Genomic DNA, 21,814 nt, shown 5'->3' with positions numbered 1-21,814 from the left:
ATTAATTATTAATGAAATAAACTGTAATATAATAATGAAAGTTAGTTATATTGTAATGAAAGTAACTCATGTAATAACATAATACTAATGGTATAAAAAGTAACTAATATTATAATAAACAACTAATATTGTGATAAAAGTAATCTAATAAAAAGCTGTAATACTGCAATATTATAATATTGCAATGTAATATAATAAAAGTAACCAATATTCTAATAAAAATATTATCTTACTTAAACTGTAAATTGTAATAAAGTAACTAATGTTTTATTGAAAGTAAATAATATTCTAAGTATAATATTATAATGAAAGTAGCTGTAATATAATGAAATTAACTACAATATAGTGATTAAAAAATATTTAATATTGTAAATGTTGTGTTACGTGTGCGGAAGTGAGGCCCAGAATGCAGGCAGAGCGAAGCAGGGAACAGGTCTGGTGCCGGAAACTCAGGAACAGGGTTTGGATGGCGGTTTTGCTTCTTGTTCTTATTCTTGTTCCTGGTTCAGATGGTTTTCCTTAATAACTCTGACCCTGATGGAGGATTTGTTTCTTGGTTCTGATCCTGATGGAGGTTTTCCTTTCTGGTCCTGGTTCTGATGGAGGTTTTGCTACTTGGTTCTAGTTCTGATAGAGGTGTTGCTTCCTGGTCCTGGTTCTGATGGAGGTTTTGCTTCCTGGTCCTGGTTCTAATGGAGTTTTTCCTTTCTGGTCCTGGTTCTGATGGAGGTTTTGTTGCTTGGTCCTGGATCTGATGGAGGTTTTGCTTCTTGGTCCCGGTTCTGATGAAGGTTTTACTTTCTGGTCCTGGTTCTGATGGAGGTTTTACTTTCCGGTACTGGTTCTGATGGAGTCTTTGGCTTTTGGTCCCGGTTCTGATGGAGGTTTTGTTCCTTGGTTCTAGTTCTGATGGCGATTTTGCTCCTTGGTCCTGGTTCTGATGGAGGTTTTACTTCTTGGTCCTGGTTCTGATGGAGGTTTTGCTTCTTGGTCCTGGTTCTGATGGAGGTTTTGCTTCTTGGTCCCGGTTTTGATGAAGGTTTTGCTTCTTGGTCCTGGTTCTGATGGAGATTTTGCTCCATGGTTCTGGTTCTGTTGCTGATGGAGGTTTTGCTTCTTGGTCCTGGATCTGATGGAGGTTTTGCTTCTTGGTCCCGGTTCTGATGGAGGTTTTACTTTCTGGTATTGGTTCTGATGGAGTCTTTGGCTTTTGGTCCCGGTTCTGATGGAGTTTTCCTTTCTGGTCCTGGTTCTGATGGAGGTTTTGCTCCTTGGTTCTAGTTCTGATGGAGGTTTTACTTCTTGGTCCTGGTTCTGACGGAAGTTTGACTTCTTGGTCCTGGTTCTGACGGAGGTTTTGCTTCTTGGTCCTGGTTCTGATGGAGGTTTTTCTTCTTGGTCCTGGTTCTGATGGAGGTTTTGCTTCTTGGTCCTGGATCTGATGGAGCTTTTGCTTATTGGTCCTGGTCCTGATGGAGCTTTTGCTTCTTGGTCCTGGTTCTGATGGAGCTTTTGCTTCCTGGTCCTGGTTCTGATGGAGCTTTTGCTTCCTGGTCCTGGTTCTGATGGAGGTTTTTCTTCTTGGTCCTGATGGAGGTTTTTCTTCTTGGTCCTGGTTCTGATGGAGGTTTTGCTTCCTGGTCCTGGTTCTGATGGAGGTTTTTCTTCTTGGTCCTGGATCTGATGGAGATTTTGCTTCTTGGTCCAGGTTCTGATGGAGGTTTTACTTTCCGGTACTGGTTCTGATGGAGGTTTTCCTTTCTGGTCCTGGTTCTGATGAAGGTTTTACTTTCTGGTCCTGGTTCTGATGGAGGTTTTACTTTCCGGTACTGGTTCTGATGGAGTCTTTGGCTTTTGGTCCCGGTTCTGATGGAGGTTTTGTTCCTTGGTTCTAGTTCTGATGGCGATTTTGCTCCTTGGTCCTGGTTCTGATGGAGGTTTTACTTCTTGGTCCTGGTTCTGATGGAGGTTTTGCTTCTTGGTCCTGGTTCTGATGGAGGTTTTGCTTCTTGGTCCCGGTTTTGATGAAGGTTTTGCTTCTTGGTCCTGGTTCTGATGGAGATTTTGCTCCATGGTTCTGGTTCTGTTGCTGATGGAGGTTTTGCTTCTTGGTCCTGGATCTGATGGAGGTTTTGCTTCTTGGTCCCGGTTCTGATGGAGGTTTTACTTTCTGGTATTGGTTCTGATGGAGTCTTTGGCTTTTGGTCCCGGTTCTGATGGAGTTTTCCTTTCTGGTCCTGGTTCTGATGGAGGTTTTGCTCCTTGGTTCTAGTTCTGATGGAGGTTTTACTTCTTGGTCCTGGTTCTGACGGAAGTTTGACTTCTTGGTCCTGGTTCTGACGGAGGTTTTGCTTCTTGGTCCTGGTTCTGATGGAGGTTTTTCTTCTTGGTCCTGGTTCTGATGGAGGTTTTGCTTCTTGGTCCTGGATCTGATGGAGCTTTTGCTTATTGGTCCTGGTCCTGATGGAGCTTTTGCTTCTTGGTCCTGGTTCTGATGGAGCTTTTGCTTCCTGGTCCTGGTTCTGATGGAGGTTTTGCTTCCTGGTCCTGGTTCTGATGGAGGTTTTTCTTCTTGGTCCTGATGGAGGTTTTTCTTCTTGGTCCTGGTTCTGATGGAGGTTTTGCTTCCTGGTCCTGGTTCTGATGGAGGTTTTTCTTCTTGGTCCTGGATCTGATGGAGATTTTGCTTCTTGGTCCAGGTTCTGATGGAGGTTTTACTTTCCGGTACTGGTTCTGATGGAGTCTTTGGCTTTTGGTCCCGGTTCTGATGGAGTTTTTCCTTTCTGGTCCTGGTTCTGATGGAGGTTTTGTTCCTTGGTTCTAGTTCTGATGGAGGTTTTGCTCCTTGGTCCTGGTTCTGATGGAGGTTTTACTTCTTGGTCCTGGTTCTGATGGAGGTTTTGCTTCTTGGTCCTGGTTCTGATGGAGGTTTTTCTTCTTGGTCCTGGTTCTGATGGAGGTTTTTCTTCTTGGTCCTTGTTCTGACGGAGGTTTGACTTCTTGGTCCTGGTTCTGACGGAGGTTTTTCTTCTTGGTCCTGGTTCTGACGGAGGTTTTTCTTCTTGGTCCTGGTTCTGGTGGAGGTTTGACTTCTTGGTCCTGGTTCTGACGGAGGTTTTTCTTCTTGGTCCTGGTTCTGATGGAGGTTTTTCTTCTTGGTCCTGGATCTGATGGAGGTTTTGCTTCTTGGTCCTGGTTCTGATAGAGGTTTTGCTTCTTGGTCCTGGTCCTGATGGAGGTTTTGCTTCTTGGTCCTGGTTCTGATGGAGGTTTTGCTTCTTAGTCCTGGTCCTGATGGAGGTTTTGCTTCTTGGTCCTGGTTCTGATAGAGGTTTTGCTTCTTGGTCCTGGTCCTGATGGAGGTTTTGCTTCTTGGTCCTGGTCCTGATGGAGGTTTTGCTTCTTGGTCCTGGTTCTGATAGAGGTTTTGCTTCTTGGTCCTGGTTCTGATGGAGGTTTTGCTTCTTGGTCCTGGATCTGATGGAGGTTTTGCTTCTTGGTCCTGGTTCTGATAGAGGTTTTGCTTCTTGGTCCTGGTCCTGATGGAGGTTTTGCTTCTTGGTCCTGGTTCTGATGGAGGTTTTGCTTCTTAGTCCTGGTCCTGATGGAGGTTTTGCTTCTTGGTCCTGGTTCTGATAGAGGTTTTGCTTCTTGGTCCTGGTCCTGATGGAGGTTTTGCTTCTTGGTCCTGGTTCTGATAGAGGTTTTGCTTCTTGGTCCTGGTCCTGATGGAGGTTTTGCTTCTTGGTCCTGGTTCTGATAGAGGTTTTGCTTCTTGGTCCTGGTCCTGATGGAGGTTTTGCTTCTTGGTCCTGGTTAAAAAGAAATGCCAGTGTGCTGTCTGATTCTAGTTTAACTGGCTAATCAGGAGTTGCTGTAAGAGTGATGGAGATGACTTTGTGGTGAATTGACAGTGTATAGGACCAGAGGCAGGTGTAACATCGGTTTTAACACCTGTATGAACAGCAGGTGTTAGAACCCACCTACCTGCGCTCTGATCATCAGTTTCATTCATAAACCAGGAAACGATAACAACAAACAGCCTCAGACTGATTTCATAACAAACTGTATTTTTACAGAGAAACTCTGACACAGTGACAGAAGAAGAGGACACTAAGTCTGTTTATAAAAAGGTGCAGTCACATATTCAGTCTTAACACACAGCTCCACTTGGTCCTGAGAGGAATGAGGTCTTCTGGATCCAGTCACCGGACCATGCAGATGTCCAGGATGCAGAATCTGGCTCTACAGGTGGGGCAGGGGACTTTACTGGACAACCAGGTTTCTGGTCTCTGCTGGTCTTGACGACTGGCAAACCATCGACCCAGACAGGTCAAACACCACATAGGTCTGCAAAAACACTGCTGACACTCGGACTCATTATCAGCTCCTGAAACACACATCAGTCACATCTGTCAGTCAAACACAGATCCACTGGTCCAGTCCCAGTTCTCCCAGTCCTGCACTGTTCACAGCCAGAACTCAGGAGCCCAGAATGTCCAGGATGTAGTGATACAACTATCGGTCCTACAGAGTTTCAGTGCAGTATATCATCAGAAGATTCAGAGAATCAGAAGGAATCTCTGTGTGCATCGGACAAGGCTGGATGCTGGTGATCTCAGCATTACAGCATACAGGTGAAACTCAAAACTTCATTTCAGTAATTCAACTTAAAAGGGAAAGTAGGACTCATTACATGGAGAGTGAGGTATTTCCAGCATTTATTTGTTCTAACTGATGATCACGGCTTCCAGCTGATGGAAACCCAGAAATCATAATCTCAGAAATTAGAATATGACATGAAATCAGTAAAAAGGAAACTGGATCCAGAACTGTGACCATGTGAGAGTCTAGTCCTGCATATGAACCAGGTCTTGGTCTGAGCTTCTGCATGGACTCCTGCCTCCATGCGGCGTGGATGTTACCAGCCTGTGGTCCTGCTGGCTGGAATGAAGACCAGGATGCTTCAGTCCTTCAGCTCTCCTGCATCGCTCCGTCTCATGTGTCCCATCTTCCTCTTGGAAAGGCTCCATAGAGTTTCTACGGGGTCCAGGTCTGGAGAGTCTGCTGGCCAGTCCAGCCCAGTAATCCTTGGTCCTTGAACCAGGTTCAGGTTCTTGTGGCAGTGTGGGCAGGTGCCGAGTCCTGCTGGAAAATAAAGTCTGCATCTCCACAAAGGAAGCATGAAGAGCTCTAAGACCTCCTGGTAGAGGCTGTGTGGACTCTGGACTTAGTAAAGTCTGGTGGACCAGCACCAGAGGACACGGGTCCCACATCACCACCCACTGTGGAAACTTCAAGCTGCTTTAAGGGTCTTGGATTGTTGCCTCTCCAGTCTTCCTCCAGACTCTGGGACCTGGATTTCCACATGAGATGCAGAACTTGCTCATCAGAAAAGCCCCTTTGGACCACTGCTCACAGACCAGGTCCTGGTTTCTTTAGTCCAGATGAGACGTTGCTGACGTTGTGTTCAGGAGCGGCTGGACTAGAGGACTACGACATGAAGTCCAGGTCCAGGATCCGTCTATGTGGTGGCTCTGGAAACTCCAGCCTCAGTCCAGTCCTGGTGAAGCTTTTCCTGAACGTCCTCTCCAGCTGCTTCATCCGGCTGCTTGTTCCAGCTTCTCCTTCCTCTCAGCTTCTTCTTGATGAGCTTTGATGCAGCACTTTGATCATCCAGCTTCTTCTGCAGCCGCCTGCTGAGGCTTTTCCTCCTGGTGGAGGGAGGTGATGGTTTCTGCCCAGTTGTCAGGTCAGCAACCTTCCCCATGATGCTGGACTCTACTGGAACAGACTGAGACCATCTAGATGCTCAGGAGGCCTCTGCTGGTGTTTGGATGGATCAGCTGATCAGAGCGGCTCTTAGAGGCTGCAACACTGAACCTTTTCACTATATTCTCATTTCTGAGATTTAGATGTTTGGGTTTCCATCAGCTGTAGCCATAATCAACACTATAACACATAAATGCTGGAAATATCTCACTTTAATATAATGAGCCTATATTATTTATTACTTTTCCTTTTTAAGGTAAATTACTGAAATAAATCAAGTTTTGTGTGATATTCTTAGTTTTAGAGTTTCACCTGTAAATGATTCTCTACTGGAAACCACTGCATTGACTCAGGAAGACTTCCAGAAACCACTGTCTGTGAACACAAATGCAGGTTAAAGTCTTTTCTGGACCAAAGCTAATTTAAAATGGTCCGAGGCAAAGGTCTAGAGGTTTTAGAGCAACATCTGCTCCCATCCAGACAACGTCTCTTTCAGGGAAGGCCTTGCAGATTTCAGCAAGACGATGCTGAACCACATCCTGCATCCATCACAGCAGCATGGCTTCACAGGAGAAGAGTCCGGCTGCTGAACTGGCCTGCCTGTAGTCCAGACCTTTCACCAATACACAACATCTGGAGCATCATGGAAGCAGGAATCCAGCAACCAAGGTCCAGGACTGTAGAGCAGCTAGAATCCTGCATCAGACCAGAATGGGACAACATTCCTCTCCTAAAACTACAGCAACTGGTCTCCTTACTTCCCAGATGTTTCCAGACATGTTAGAAGAAGAGATGCTACATTAAGTTTAGACCTCCAGCCTTGTCCTCTGCATACAGAGATTCCTCCTGATTCTCTGAATCTTCTGATGATATTCTACACTGTAGATGGAGGATCTTCAAAGTCTGAGGAACATTTTTCTGAAATTGTTCCACAGTTTTAGGCCCAGTTTGTCTCAGATTGGTGAAGCTTTGTCCATCTTTCCATCTGAGAGACTCTGCCTCTCTGAAATGCTCCTTTTATACCAGTCATGTTACTGACCTGTTGCCAGGTAACCTGGTTAGTTCTCCAATGCTCCTCCAGGTGTTTCTGCTTTGTACCAGGTACTTTTCCAGCCTTTTGTTGCTCCTGTTCCAACTTTTCCATCAGATTCACCATTAGCTCATATTTTCATCACATGGTGAAACGTCTCCATTTCATGTTTATCTTTTACTGGGAGTAAAATATGAATGGATGGGGTTCCGATTACCTTATTTGGAACCATAATCTATAAACACATCAGCTGACTCCTGAATACAACCACAGCCTCATTGTGAAACACAAGTAAAAGCCGATGGCTCCGCCCACCCAGGTACCTGCTGCGTGACAGCGTCGGACCAGCTTGGTGCGAGCAGGAACTTGCATACAGCCGATACAGAGCTCCAGCTCCTGTGGATGAGACAGCTGCTGGTTGAGCTTTCAGACCCTGAACGGGAAGGAGGAGACAGAGTTCATGCTGACATGTCAGCAGCAGCGTACCTGTCCACCTGGGAGGGTGTACGGCTGATTCAGCTCCACCTGAGCTCTGAACGTCTCCAGGAACAGATCACTGATTGTTTGATGGATCACCACGTTGGGGGAAAGTCTGATGGGAGCTCCAAGCTTCTCCCTGAAGTCTGAATAATCTGTAGAGTTGATTCTGAAAACACAAGAACGGTTTAGGTGTTGAGGACATTCTGGATTTTGTACTGACGTTTTTGGACTTTTGGTCAGATGTACCTGAAGCCGAAGGGTCTGACGGCAGGGTTGATGCTCTCCACTCTCAGGGTCAGCATCTCTACGGGGGTGCTTGAATCTGGACTCAGCTCATGCTGTGTGGACTCGGTCACGGTCACATGACAGTCGGCCTGTAAGGTCATGTGGACGTAGTAGGTGGTCACCTGGAGATGGACAGAGAGTCAGGCGTGTTGAAGGTCTGCTGGTCCAGAAACCAGAGGCCTCATGTAGGAACGCTGCATATGGTCCGTATGCCACGTTCATCGCGCATGTCGGGATCTACTAAAAACAATCCCTGGATCTGTGTGATTTTCCACGTTCCGTCAGAATGTGTGTACACCACGCAGACTCCTGAAACTCACCTTTATACACGGAAATATGTTCCTGGAAACTTTCTGAGGTCATAACGGGAAAAACTTTCCACCGTATCAACAGTACTAAAGCACATTTCCCCTCATATAGGAAGCCAGAATAGAATCTCAAAACCGGAATGTTAGCTTTTCTCTTCATGTCGTGACGACGTTAACACGCATCAATGGCCAGTTGTTCAAACGTAATTCGATTGCATTTCGGTAATCGGATTGGGTCAAATCTTGAAAATGGGTTGTTCAAAACGGAGACCCGGACCGGATCACATAATCCAGTCCTGGTTGTTATCTGGATAAAACCCTCAGCTTGGGTTGTTCTAAACTTCTGAGTAGGATCCGGATAACTTTGATCCAAAAAGACAAGATTATCCTGATCCCAACACAGGGCAGGATTACAAGGCGGATTTCAGGAAGAACATGAGGTAAAACCTAACAGCTAAACAAATAATAGAAAGTTTTATTCGGTGCAGATACTTATATGTGTATTTTGCACCTGACTTGTTCAACCCTTACAGGGATAAGTGGTTAACATAAGGACAGGCTCCTATTAAAACTTTCAGCAGATTCAAGCCAAAATAGAAACATAATGTTATCACGGCCCCATGAAATACACCCCAAATAAATTCAATAACAAACACACATCAAACATGAAGTTTTCCTGTTATTCATCACTGCAAAAGAAATGTCTAACAATGCAAAATCTGACAGCTACAGGACTAAAGAAAGCAGAAGTTAAAGCAGAAATAAGAAGATATGTTGAAGAAAACAGCAACGGTGCTGTAGATCCAACGATACTATGGGATGCTATGACAGCAGTCATCAGGTGAAAGCTGGTAGCTGAGACTGTACATGTTAAAAACATTAAACCAGAGGCACATCGAGTACACAATGAAAAGTCTTAACAGATGAATTTGAAAAAAAGAACAATTTTCTGAAACAAAACTATTATGAAACAGGCTCAAAGGCGACTAGAAGGTTGGCAAAGCGTGTACGTAAACCACAAGCGATCAATAGTTTATACGGAGTCAGAGATCATCAAACATATGAAGTAATATCAACCCCACAGGGCATGAGGAAGAAGAAGGTCGGCAAATGAAGATGCATTCCTGGACTTACTCCACTAACCCTCCACTGGGAACATATAAAATGAAAGACTAGCAGCTGCCATCACAATAGAGGAGGTGAAAGATGCAAGAAATAAGTTTAAAAAGTGTTTGGATTTAAAGCAGAATTTGTGTTAACGCTTCACATGGACAGGAGGCCAACCCTAACGATGATAACCTACCAGAGCTGCACACCAGGTCCAGGATCCACCATCAACCACCAGGTCCAGGATCCACCATCAACCACCAGGCCCAGGTTCCACCATCAACCACCAGGCCAGGATCCACCATCAACCACCAGGTCCAGGATCCACCATCAACCACCAGGCCCAGGATCCACCATCAACCACCAGGCCCAGGATCCACCATCAACCACCAGGTCCAGGATCCACCATCAACCACCAGGCCCAGGATCCACCATCAACCATCAGGTCCAGGATCCACCATCAACCACCAGGTCCAGGATCCACCATCAACCACCAGGTCCAGGATCCACCATCAACCACCAGGTCCAGATCCACCATCAACCACCAGGTCCAAGATCCACCATCAACCACCAGGTCCAGATCCACCATCAACCACCAGGTCCAGATCCACCATCAACCACCAGGCCCAGGATCCACCATCAACCACCAGGTCCAGGATCCACCATCAACCACCAGGTCCAGGATCCACCATCAACCACCAGGCCCAGGTTCCACCATCAACCACCAGGCCAGGATCCACCATCAACCACCAGGTCCAGGATCCACCATCAACCACCAGGCCCAGGATCCACCATCAACCACCAGGTCCAGGATCCACCATCAACCACCAGGCCCAGGATCCACCATCAACCATCAGGTCCAGGATCCACCATCAACCACCAGGTCCAGGATCCACCATCAACCACCAGGTCCAGGATCCACCATCAACCACCAGGTCCAGATCCACCATCAACCACCAGGTCCAAGATCCACCATCAACCACCAGGTCCAGATCCACCATCAACCACCAGGTCCAGATCCACCATCAACCACCAGGCCCAGGATCCACCATCAACCACCAGGCCCAGGATCCACCATCAACCACCAGGTCCAGGATCCACCATCAACCACCAGGTCCAGATCCACCATCAACCACCAGGTCCAGATCCACCATCAACCACCAGGTCCAGGTTCCACCATCAACCACCAGGTCCAGGATCCACCATCAACCACCAGGTCCAGGATCCACCATCAACCACCAGGTCCAGGATCCACCATCAACCACCAGGTTATGGTTATATGGTTATAGTTGATCAGAAAGTGGATTAATTATTGATGAGTCTAGTGACCATCTGCCAATGCAAATCAATAAGAAAAAGCATGATCTACTAAGGTACAAAATAATAAGACAAATAAAAGAACAATCAATACAGGCACTTAAAAATGAAATAAAGAGCTTTAATTGGAGTAAGGTCTACGTGGATGATGTTGATGAATGAATGAATGAATGAAATGAATGAATGAATGAAAATGAATGAAAAATACTTTATTAATCCCAAAGGGAAATTCAATATTGTAGTAGTAGTAATTTTTTAGTAAAACAATCACATTAATTAATTAAGGGCTTTGTTCTTCAGCCTGATAGCTGCTGGAAGGAAGGATCTTCTGTATCTCTCTGTCTTGCATCGGACTTGAACAAGCCTCCCACTGAACACACTCTGTTGTTTCGTCACGGCGTTGTGTAGAGGGTGTGAAGGATCTTCCATTATCTTCGTCAGCTTGTACAGAATTCTTTTTTTGATGATCAACTCCAGCGGCTCCAGAGTTACTCCAAGCACAGAACCGGCTTTCTTGATCAGTTTGTTAATTCTTTTCAAGTCTCTGGTTCTGATGCCGCTGCCCCAGCAGATTGCTGCAAAGCTGATTGCACTTTCAACAACAGACCTGTAGAACATTTGCAACATTTTGGTGCAGACGTTAAAAGATCTCAGCTTCCTTAAGAAGTAGAGTCTGCTCTGACCTTTCTTGTAAATGTACTCAGTGTTGCTTTTCCACTCAAGTCTGTTGTCCAGCTGAACTCCAAGGTACTTGTATTCCTCCACCACCTCCACCTCCTCTCCCATGATGGAAACACTTCTATGTGTGTTCTTGTTCCTCCTGAAGTCAACAATCATCTCCTTTGTTTTCTTGGTATTCAAGATGAGATGATTGTCACCGCACCATTTCACAAACTGACCGACCAGTTCTCTGTACTCTGCTTCTTGTCCATCACTGATACACCCAACAACTGCTGAGTCATCAGAGTATTTCTGCAGATGACAGAACTCAGAGTTGTACTGGAAGTCTGAGGTGTACAGCGTGAATAGAAATGGTGAAAGTACAGTCCCTTGTGGTGTTCCAGTGCAGCTGACCACCATCTCAGACACACAACCTTTCAGTCTCACAAACTGTGGTCTGTTTGTGAGGTAGTCGTAAATCCAGGTGGTTGTGGAGGGATCCACCTGGAATTTCTGCAGCTTCTCACACAGCAGAGCAGGCTGAATTGTATTAAAAGCACTTGAGAAATCAAAGAACATGACCCTCAAAGTGCTGCCTGACTGGTCCAGATGAGAGTGGGCTCTCTGAAGCAGGTATATGATGGCATCTTCAACCCCAAGCCCATTACGGTATGCAAACTGTAGTGGGTCCTGAAAGGTGTTCACCTGCTTGCTGAGGTGAGCCAGTAAGAGTCTCTCCAGGACTTTCATGACGTGAGATGTCAGGGCGACTGGTCTGTAGTCTTTTGGTTCAGCTGGTTGTGGTTTTTTAGGCACTGGAACAAGGCAGGATGTTTTCCACAGCACCGGGATTCTTCTCTGGCTCAGGCTGGTGTTGAACAGGTGCTGGAGAATCGGACATAGTTGTTTTGAGCAGGTCTTGAGAACTCTGGGACTGACACCATCTGGACCTGCAGCCTTGTTCTGGTTCAGTTTCACCAGTTGTTGCATGACTTGGTTACAGGAGACAGACAGAGTGGAGGTGGAGGCAGAGGAGGTTTCAGGAAGTCCTGATGTGGAGGGAGATGAGGTTGTGTCCAGGTCCTTGACTGAGCTGCAGGGTGACAGAGTGGAGGTGTGACAGGAAAGCTGTGGGCTCATGGAGGGTGTGTGGCTAGTTGGGGTTGAAGCAGGAGGTGAGCTAAACCTATTGAAGAACATGTTCAGTTCATTCGCTCTGTCCAGACCTCCATCAGTCTGATCCTCCTTTATCCCGAAGCCAGTGATCTTCTTCATTCCTGACCACACATCCCTCACATTGTTTTTCTGAAGCTTACTTTCCAACTTCTTCCTGTAGTCCTCCTTGCACTTCTTCATTTGTGTTTTAAGTTGTTTTTGTGTGGACTTCAATAACTCCCTGTCTCCATCCCTAAAAGCTTTCTTTTTGATGTTCAGCAGCTTTTTTCAGGTCACTGGTGATCCAGGGTTTGTTATTGGGGAAGCACCTCACTGTTCTTGTTGGAACGGTGCTGTCCACACAGAAGTTAATATAATCTGTCACACACTCAGTCAAGGCATTGATGTCATCTCCATGAGGTTCACATAGGACGTTCCAGTCTGTAGCCTCGAAGCATCCTCTCAGAGCATCTTCAGCTTCATTAGACCAGGTTCTAATAGCCTTTCTAATGACTGGTTGCTGCTGAACGATGGGCTTGTAGGAGGAGGAGAGAAGAACTAGGTTATGGTCTGATCTTCCTAAAGGTGGCAGGGCAAAGGAGCTGTATGCATTTTTAATATTTGCATAAAATAAGTCCAACGTTTTGTTTTCTCTGGTGGAGCAGCTGACAAACTGTTGGAAAGTTGGTAGAGTTGCAGAGAGGGAGATGTTGTTAAAATCTCCAGAGATCGCCACAAATGCGTTTGGATGTTGTGTTTGAAGCCTGGCCACTACAGAGTTAATGACATCACAGGCTGCGTCTGGAGCGGTACCAGGTAATATATATACCGCTACCAGAATAACGCATGTGAACTCTCTGGGTAAATAATACGGGCGGAGACTCACAGCTAGCAGTTCAATGTCTCTTTTGCAGATCTTCTCTTTAACAGTGACATGTTCAGGATGACACCAGCGCTGGTTTACCAGCACCGCAATTCCACCTCCCTTCAGCTTCCCGCTGAGTTGTTTATTGCGGTCTGCACGGACCGTCCTGAAGCCGTGTACAGACGCATTACAGTCTGGGATGTGTTCCTGCAGCCATGTCTCGGTGAAGCACATAATACTGCACTCTCTGTATTCTTTAAGAGACCTGGTTAGCACCTGAAGTTCATCAATTTTGTTAACTAGCGATCTCACGTTTCCCATAACAACCGTTGGAAGAAACAGTTTGAATCGCCACCGTTTTTCTCTCTGCCTCGCTCCTGCCCTGCATCCTCTTCTCTTTCTTTTCAACTCCGTTGGGATTTGAAGTGTTGTTTCACTGATAATCTTGAGTTTGGAGAGTTTTATCAGTTGATCCCGATGGTAAACAAGTCTCGTTGCCATGGAGACTCACAATAACAAGTCTTGCAAAAAAGAAAAAATATTCAGAAAAATCTCCCGTATAGCACAGCCTCTGACCAGCGTGAAAAAATCTACCCGAACAGACACAGATTGACAGCTGATATCTTAAAAAAGACGGCTATATTGCAAAAAATCACAAGTTAAAAACAGAGCTACTACAATTGCTGCTGCCACCTAGCGGCGCATTCTATAATGAAGAGGATAAAGGCTAAAATAAAATGATAAAGGCTACCATGCTTTTATAACAGTAATAATAAATCTTTATGATAAACATTCCTCTTGTGACAAAAAAACTGAACAAAAACACGGCTGAAAAACCTTAGCACGGCTGAAAAACCTTAACGCGGCTGAAAAACCTTAACGCGGCTGAAAAACTTTAACGCGGCTGAAAAACCTTAACGCGGCTGAAAAACCTTAACGCGGCTGAAAAACCTTAACGCGGCTGAAAAACCTTAACATGGCTGAAAAACCTTAACACGGCTGAAAAACCTTAACAAGGCTAAAAAACCTTAACACGGCTGAAAAACCTTAACACGGCTGAAAAACCTTAACGAGGCTGAAAAACCTTAACATGGCTGAAAAACCTTAACACGGCTGAAAAACCTTAACAAGGCTAAAAAACCTTAACGCGGCTGAAAAACTTTAACACGGCTGAAAAACCTTAACAAGGCTAAAAAACCTTAACATGGCTGAAAAACCCTAACACGGCTGAAAAACCTTAACGAGGCTGAAAAACCTTAACATGGCTGAAAAACCTTAACATGGCTAAAAAACCTTAACACGGCTAAAAAACCTTAACATGGCTAAAAAACCTTAACACGGCTAAAAAACCTTAACACGGCTGAAAAACCTTAACGAGGCTGAAAAACCTTAACACGGCTGAAAAACCTTAACATGGCTGAAAAACCTTAACAAGGCTAAAAAACCTTAACATGGCTAAAAAACCTTAACGCGGCTGAAAAACCTTAACACGGCTGAAAAACCTTAACACGGCTGAAAAACCTTAACGAGGCTGAAAAACCTTAACATGGCTGAAAAACCTTAACACGGCTGAAAAACCTTAACAAGGCTAAAAAACCTTAACGCGGCTGAAAAACTTTAACACGGCTGAAAAACCTTAACAAGGTTAAAAAACCTTAACATGGCTGAAAAACCTTAACATGGCTGAAAAACCTTAACAAGGCTAAAAAACCTTAACATGGCTAAAAAACCTTAACGCGGCTGAAAAACCTTAACAAGGCTAAAAAACCTTAACATGGCTAAAAAACCTTAACGCGGCTGAAAAACCTTAACGAGGCTGAAAAACCTTAACATGGCTGAAAAACCTTAACGCGGCTGAAAAACCTTAACGAGGCTGAAAAACCTTAACACGGCTGAAAAACCTTAACATGGCTAAAAAACCTTAACGCGGCTGAAAAACCTTAACGAGGCTGAAAAACCTTAACATGGCTGAAAAACCTTAACATGGCTGAAAAACCTTAACATGGGTGAAAAACCTTAACAAGGCTAAAAAACCTTAACGCGGCTGAAAAACTTTAACACGGCTGAAAAACCTTGGCTTACAAAAAGCCTTTTAAATGCTTGAAAAAAGAAAAAGACATTATACAAAGATTTTTTTCATGAAGAGGAGCAGCAAAAAAGAATTCAAAGTTATATAAAAATAAACTAAACAAAATAATAAGCAAAAGTAAAAATGATTACTTTTTCAAAAACACTAGAAAACAACAAGAATAATATAAAGAACACATGGAAAGTATTAAATAGAATTATTAAAAATGAAAATTACAGATGAAACCTTCCTACTAACTTTTTTAATACAAATAATGAGACCATGGTGTGTTTTACTGAAAGATGGACAGCTGGAGAGTTTCCACGGAATAAAAGAAAAATATGATTTGGACAAACATGAACTCTATAGATACCTGCAGCTTAGAAACTATTGTAAGAAGATCAGGATGGATCCCTCCAGAGAGGCGAATGATCTGGTACAAATCATAACCAAAGCAAAGAAACCAAAATCAGAAGCACATCTGAAAGACAAAGATTGGCTGAATATGTGGAAAATGCATCAAACATCCACTAGTTGGTGGCTCTGGAGGGAGTTCTGGAAAAACCTGGTACGTTTTTTATTCAACATACCCTGCTGGAGAGACTGCGGAGCGCTGAATGCAGATCACGCTCACATTTTCTGGAAATGTGAGAAAATAAGACGATACATTTCACTACTGAAAATCCGTGGTTATATGGTCCTCGTGTCCTGTACCGTACTGTATTTATTTTATGAAGGACATGTACAGTTGAAAGACAGATACCTGGTTAAGATTCTGTTAAAAGCTGGTAAAAAGCTATCAGAAAAACTGGAGTAAACAGGACCGCCTACCCGAGATCAGTGGTTGGAGATTATGGAGGGAATCTACGTCCTGGAAAAGTTGACACAGACTTCAGAATCCGAATTAGAAAACTTTATTAATCCCGGAGAAAACTGTGTGCACACAGGCACTCCATACCAGATAAAGAAAGGATGAAGATAAAAATGACAGATTAGTTAGGATATCTCTATAAACAGGTCCAGGATCAGTCCTGCAGTGAGTATTATGTACAGTATCATCAGTACGACAGTAAAAAGTAAATGTAGAGCAGAGTGTAAATGTATAACAGTGGATGTTATATGGAGGAGTTGTACAGTGTGATGGCTGCAGGTAAGAATGACTTCCTGTGTGGTTGGGTGGAGCATTGAGGTGGTATCCGTCTCTCTCTGAACGTCCTCCTGTGGCTGATCAGCAGGTTGTGAAGCGAGTGGGAGGTATCGTTCAGTATTGTCTTTATTATGGACAACATTCTCCTCTCCACCACGTCAGAGAGTCCAGCTCCATCCCACCACGTTACTGGCTTGTTTGTGTCTGCAACCCTCAGCCTGCTGCAGCATGCAGCAGCATAGAGGATAGCACTGGCCACCACACACTCATAAAACATCCTGAGCAGCGTTTGGCAGATGTTAAACCACCTTAGCCGCCTCAACAAAGAGAGACGCTCTGGCCCTTCTTGTAAAGTGCAGCGGTGTTCTTAACCCAGTCCAGTTTACTGTCAACATGCACTCCAAGGTACCTGTAACCCTTCACCACTTCCTCATTCACACCTGGACTGAAACAGGTGTCGCTGGTGTTCTGGATCTCCTAAAATCCACCATCAGTTCCTGAGTCTTTGTCACATCAAGCTTCAGATGGTTCTCCTATCACCATGTGACAAAGGAGTCCACATCAGCTGGATATTCCACCTCATCTCCTCCCTGATGCATCCACCTACAGCAGAGTCATCAGAACCTTCTGAAGGCAGCAGGTCTCTGCAGGAGCTGCAGCCAGATGTGTGGAGGGGGAACAGAAAGGGGGAAAGGACAGTCCGTTGTGGTGCTCCAGTGTTGCTGACCCCGTGTCTGACACACAGCGCTGCAGGCGCACATACTGTGGTCCTCCGGTCAGGTAGTCCACAATCCAGGACACCAGAGAATCCTCCACCTGCATTGCTATCAGCTTCTCACCAGGAGGGCCGGCCTGATGGTGCTGAAAGTACTGGACAAGTCAAAAAACACGACCCTCACAGTGTTCGCCGGCTGGTCCAGGTGGGCGTAGACACGGTTGAGCAGGTAGACGACAGCATCCTCAACTCCAAGACGAGGCTGGTACGTGAACTGAAGGGGGTCCATGTGTGGTCTAACCATGGGTCGGAGCTGATCCAGTATGAGTCTCGCAAGGGTCTTCATGACATGAGGTCAGTGCCACGGGTCTGTAGTCCTGAGGCCACTGGGAAGTGGGGTCTTTGGTACAGGAACGAGGCATGACGTCTTCCACCACACTGGGACCCTCTGTAGACTCAGACTATCATGAAGATGTAGTGTAAGACTCCACCGAGCTGAAGGCACCGGCTTTAAGGAAACGGGGACTCACCCCATCCGGTCCTGCTGCCTGCCTGAGTGGAGTCTTCTCAGCTGTTTCTCAACCAGATTACATGTGAAGCTGACAGGTGGGGGAGGATCGTGAGGTCTATCACCGGAGAGAGGGAGGGAGAGAGGGTGGTGTGGCGAGGTTTCAGGCTTGTTCCTGACCAGTTAGAAGGGGGCTGAGAATCGCTGCAGAGTCCAGTTAAAAACCATGTTCAGCTCGTTGGCCCTGTCCTCACCGTCCTCAGCTCCTCCACTGCTGGATGGCCTGAAACCAGCGATGGTCTTCATCCCGCTCCAAAACTCTCTCATGTTGTTCTGTTGGAGTTTCCACCCCAGTTTTCTCCTGTAATTGTCCTTAGCCTCCCTGATCTTGACTCTCAGACTATGTCCACATGGCACCGAAGCGGGTTCAGGTGTGAAAACGGTGTGAAAACTAGAGAAAGGCTTCAACATCCCCACGACACCGCTGTAGTACATACTACAGGCTGTGGGGTCGCTAGAGAGTAACACTTCAAAGCTAGAGAAGAACAACGCATGTGCAGGTAAAGACTCACTGCGAAGCAAAAGAGAAACTTTTCTTTGGACTAATGAAGAAGTCGAGCTGCTTCTTTAAAAAACTCTGGACTATAAAACATAAAATCTTGAGGAAGGTGGACTGGGAATCGGTGTGTGTTCGTCACGTTGACGTCATATCCTCGAGTTGTGCAGCTTCGCTGTCCACACAGTACGGCAGACGGTAGAGGACTCAAACCGATCCTCTTGGTTCCTGCTTCAGACCTGGTCGGTGTCATGGCGGCTGATCCCTGCTTCGTGGGGATCAAAAGGAGGTTTGCTGAAATACTTTTGTGGTTTTGCTGCAATCCGGCGTCATGGGGTCGGGCCCTCAGTGAGCTCTGGATTGTCCCTCCTCTCTGTCTCCAGCCCTGAAAGCCCTCTTCTTGTCGTTGAGGAGGGCTTTGATGTCTTTTGTCTCTCACGGCTTGTTATTTGGGTAACAACAGACTGTGTTGGGACGATGCTATCAGTACAGAAATCTATGTAGTGTGAGACACACTCAGCGAGCCCATCCATGTCCTCACCGTGGGGCTCTGAGTGCTCGCCAGTCTGTTGCTTTAAAGCATCCCTGTGATTTCTCCAACGCCTCATCCGACCGTCTCCTAGCAGCCCTTGTGGTCCCCGGCTGCCTCTTCACCACAGGAACATAGCATGAAGACAGATGAATGAGGTTGTGGTCTGATCTAGCCAGTGGGGGGAGGGGAGGAACTGTAGGCATCTTAGGATTGGCATACAACACGGGAAAATTCCCTAGGCAGATCATATGGTCCACCAGCACACAGTTCAATGTCCGGTTATGTGGGTGGGGTTACACCACCGGTTGTTGACAAGAACAGCAAACTCCCGCCCCCTTTCCACTGGTGGTGCAGTTTCTGTCAGAGCGGACAGTGTGAAAGCCTGCGATGGAGGATACGTTGTCATTGGGAATATTCTGATGCAGCCATGTCTCTACGAAGCACATGAAGCTACACTCCCAATACTGTCAGCTCCTCCATCTTATTCACCAGTGACCTCACGTTCCCCATTATAACAGACAGGAGACACAGCTTATACCTTTTCCTCTCTGTACGTCTCTGCTGTCTCGCCGCCTTCCTTCTTTCTTTTCTTTTGTCGTCCTCTGCATCCCCGGTGTGTTTTCCTCCAGTTTTCAGCCAGTAAGTCCGTGGGTCTGTGCGCTAGTTCGGCCGACTTCATGGCAATCAGTTGATACCTGGAGTAAACAAAGCGAGCGGCATGTACTCGCTGCACGGTCCCAACTCCCCATGAAAGTAAAAGTTCTGCTGCAATAAAAAGTACAAAACTCTCTCAACACACATATTGAGGGGGCAGCTACTTATGGCCGATAAAACAATAAGTACACAGAAAAAAGAAAACAAAAAAATAGTTAAAAAGAGTTAAAAGTACAGAGTGACTGGACTGGTTGGCTCTTCACACAGTATCTGTGTCTACTTTGTGATGTTATTTTTTTGTTAGTTGGTATGTTTTGTTCTTGTCTTCCTACGAAAATGAAAAATACTTCCAATAAAAACTAAATCGACAAAAGGAAAGAGGATCAAACTGCTCAGGAATGTGAGATGGTGACGCTGCTGCTGGTGCACTTTCTTCGCCTCCACCCATCCACTTGGTCTTTTCCTTTACTTCAAACAGCAGAGAAAACACTTCCTGACCTGCAGTACTGAATATAATCCAGACCTGTTCACCTCTCCGCCTCTGGCCACGCCACCCTGACTCACCTTTAACACCCAGCTGTCAGTGACGATGACTCTGGCTCCAGGCACTCCGGTAGCAAACTTATCTATGCGTCTGAACTCTGTGTTAATGCTGGTTGCCACGGAGCCCCAGCTGGAGTAAGGAGGCTGTACGTGGGCCTGCAGGGCCCTGCTGATGGGGTGATGCTTCCAGTGACAGCAGGACCAGTAGATGACCAGCATCCAGCTGGCCAGGTGGAGGAGGAGGGACACGAGGAGGAAAACTGTCCAGCCATCACTCACCTGCTGAAACAGAGACCTTCATTAGAATGAATGAAAACTGTCCACCAAGATCCACCTACTGCTACTACTGCTACTACTACTGCTACTACTGCTACTACTACCACTACTACTGCTACTACTACCGCTACTACCGCTACTACTACCACTACTACTGCTACTACTGCTACTACTACCACTACTACTGCTACTACTACCACTACTACTGCTACTACTACTACTGCTACTACTACCGCTACTACCGCTACTACTACCACTACTACTACAGCTACTACTGCTACTACTACCACTACTACTGCTACTACCACTACTACTGCTACTACTACCACTACTACTGCTACTACTACTACTGCTACTACTGCTACTACTTCCGCTACTACCGCTACTACTACCACTACTACTGCTACTACTACCGCTACTACCGCTACTACCGCTACTACTACCACTACTACTGCTACTACTGCTACTACTACCACTACTACCGCTACTACTACCACTACTACTGCTACTACTACCACTACTACTGCTACTACTACCACTACTACTGCTACTACTACTACTGCTACTACTGCTACTACTTCCGCTACTACCGCTACTACTACCACTACTACTGCTACAACTACCGCTACTACTGCTACTACTACCGCTACTACCGCTACTACTACCACTACTACTGCTACTACTGCTACTACTACCACTACTACCGCTACTACTACCACTACTACTGCTACTACTACTACTGCTACTACTACCGCTACTACTACCACCACTACTGCTACTACTACCACTACTACCGCTACTACTACCACTACAACTGCTACTACTACTACTGCTACTACTACCACTACTACTGCTACTACTACCACTACTACTGCTACTAGTGCTACTACTGCTACTACTACCACTACCGTTACTACCGCTACTACTGCTACTACTGCTACTACTACCGCTACTACCGCTACTACTACTACTACTGCTACTACTGCTACTACTGCTACTACTACCGCTACTACTGCTACTACTACCACTACTACTGCTACTACTACCACTACTACTGCTACTACTGCTACTACTACCACTACTACTGCTACTACTACTGCTACTACTGCTACTACTACCACTACTACTGCTACTACTACTGCTACTACTGCTACTACTACCACTACTACTGCTACTACTACTACTACTACCACTACAACCACTACTACTACCACTACTACTACTACCACTACAACCACTACTACTACCACTACTACTGCTACTACTACTACTACTACCACTACAACCACTACTACTACCACTACTACTACTGCTACAACTGCTACTACTACTACCACTACAACCACTACTACTGCTAACGCTACTACTACTACTACCACTACAACCACTACTACTGCTACTACTACTACTACTACTACTACTACCACTACTACTGCTACTACTACCACTACTACTGCTACTACTACTACTACTACCACTACAACCACTACTACTACTACTACCACTACAACCACTACTACTACCACTACTACTGCTACTACTACTACTACTACCACTACAACCACTACTACTACCACTACTACTGCTACTAGTACTACTACTACTACTACCACTACTACTACCACTACAACCACTACTACTACCACTACTACTACTACCACTACAACCACTACTACTGCTACTACTACTGCTACTACCACTACAACCACTACTACTACCACTACTACTACCACTGCTACTACTACTACTACTACTACCACTACAACCACTACTACTACCACTACTACTACTACTACCACTACAACCACTACTACTACCACTACTACTACTGCTACA

General features: G+C 45.6%; 1 protein-coding gene across 4 annotated transcripts in view; it reads right to left on the bottom strand.

Annotated features, from left to right (window-relative positions):
• Positions 1 to 4,050: 4,050 nt before the first annotated feature.
• The window catches only part of tmem129 (transmembrane protein 129, E3 ubiquitin protein ligase), a 30,085-nt gene continuing 12,321 nt past the window's right edge, over positions 4,051 to 21,814 (bottom strand). The window contains exons 3-7 of one of the 4 annotated variants that reach the window (XM_041991240.1): positions 19,724 to 19,984; positions 7,529 to 7,689; positions 7,289 to 7,448; positions 7,126 to 7,198; positions 4,051 to 4,390 (exon numbers count right to left, since the gene is read on the bottom strand). In XM_041991240.1, the coding sequence (XP_041847174.1) occupies positions 4,206 to 4,390; positions 7,126 to 7,198; positions 7,289 to 7,448; positions 7,529 to 7,689; positions 19,724 to 19,984 (840 nt within the window). In that variant the 3' untranslated portion in view covers positions 4,051 to 4,205. Of the gene's footprint in view, positions 4,391 to 7,125; positions 7,236 to 7,288; positions 7,449 to 7,528; positions 7,690 to 19,723; positions 19,985 to 21,814 lie in introns of all 4 variants that reach the window. The other 3 variants (XM_041991237.1, XM_041991238.1, XM_041991239.1) reach the window with 3 other exon arrangements.

The sequence above is a fragment of the Melanotaenia boesemani genome, chromosome 7 (assembly GCF_017639745.1).
Source record: "Melanotaenia boesemani isolate fMelBoe1 chromosome 7, fMelBoe1.pri, whole genome shotgun sequence".
Taxonomy (NCBI): Eukaryota; Metazoa; Chordata; class Actinopteri; order Atheriniformes; family Melanotaeniidae; genus Melanotaenia; species Melanotaenia boesemani.
This window is presented reverse-complemented; position numbering and strand designations above follow the sequence as displayed.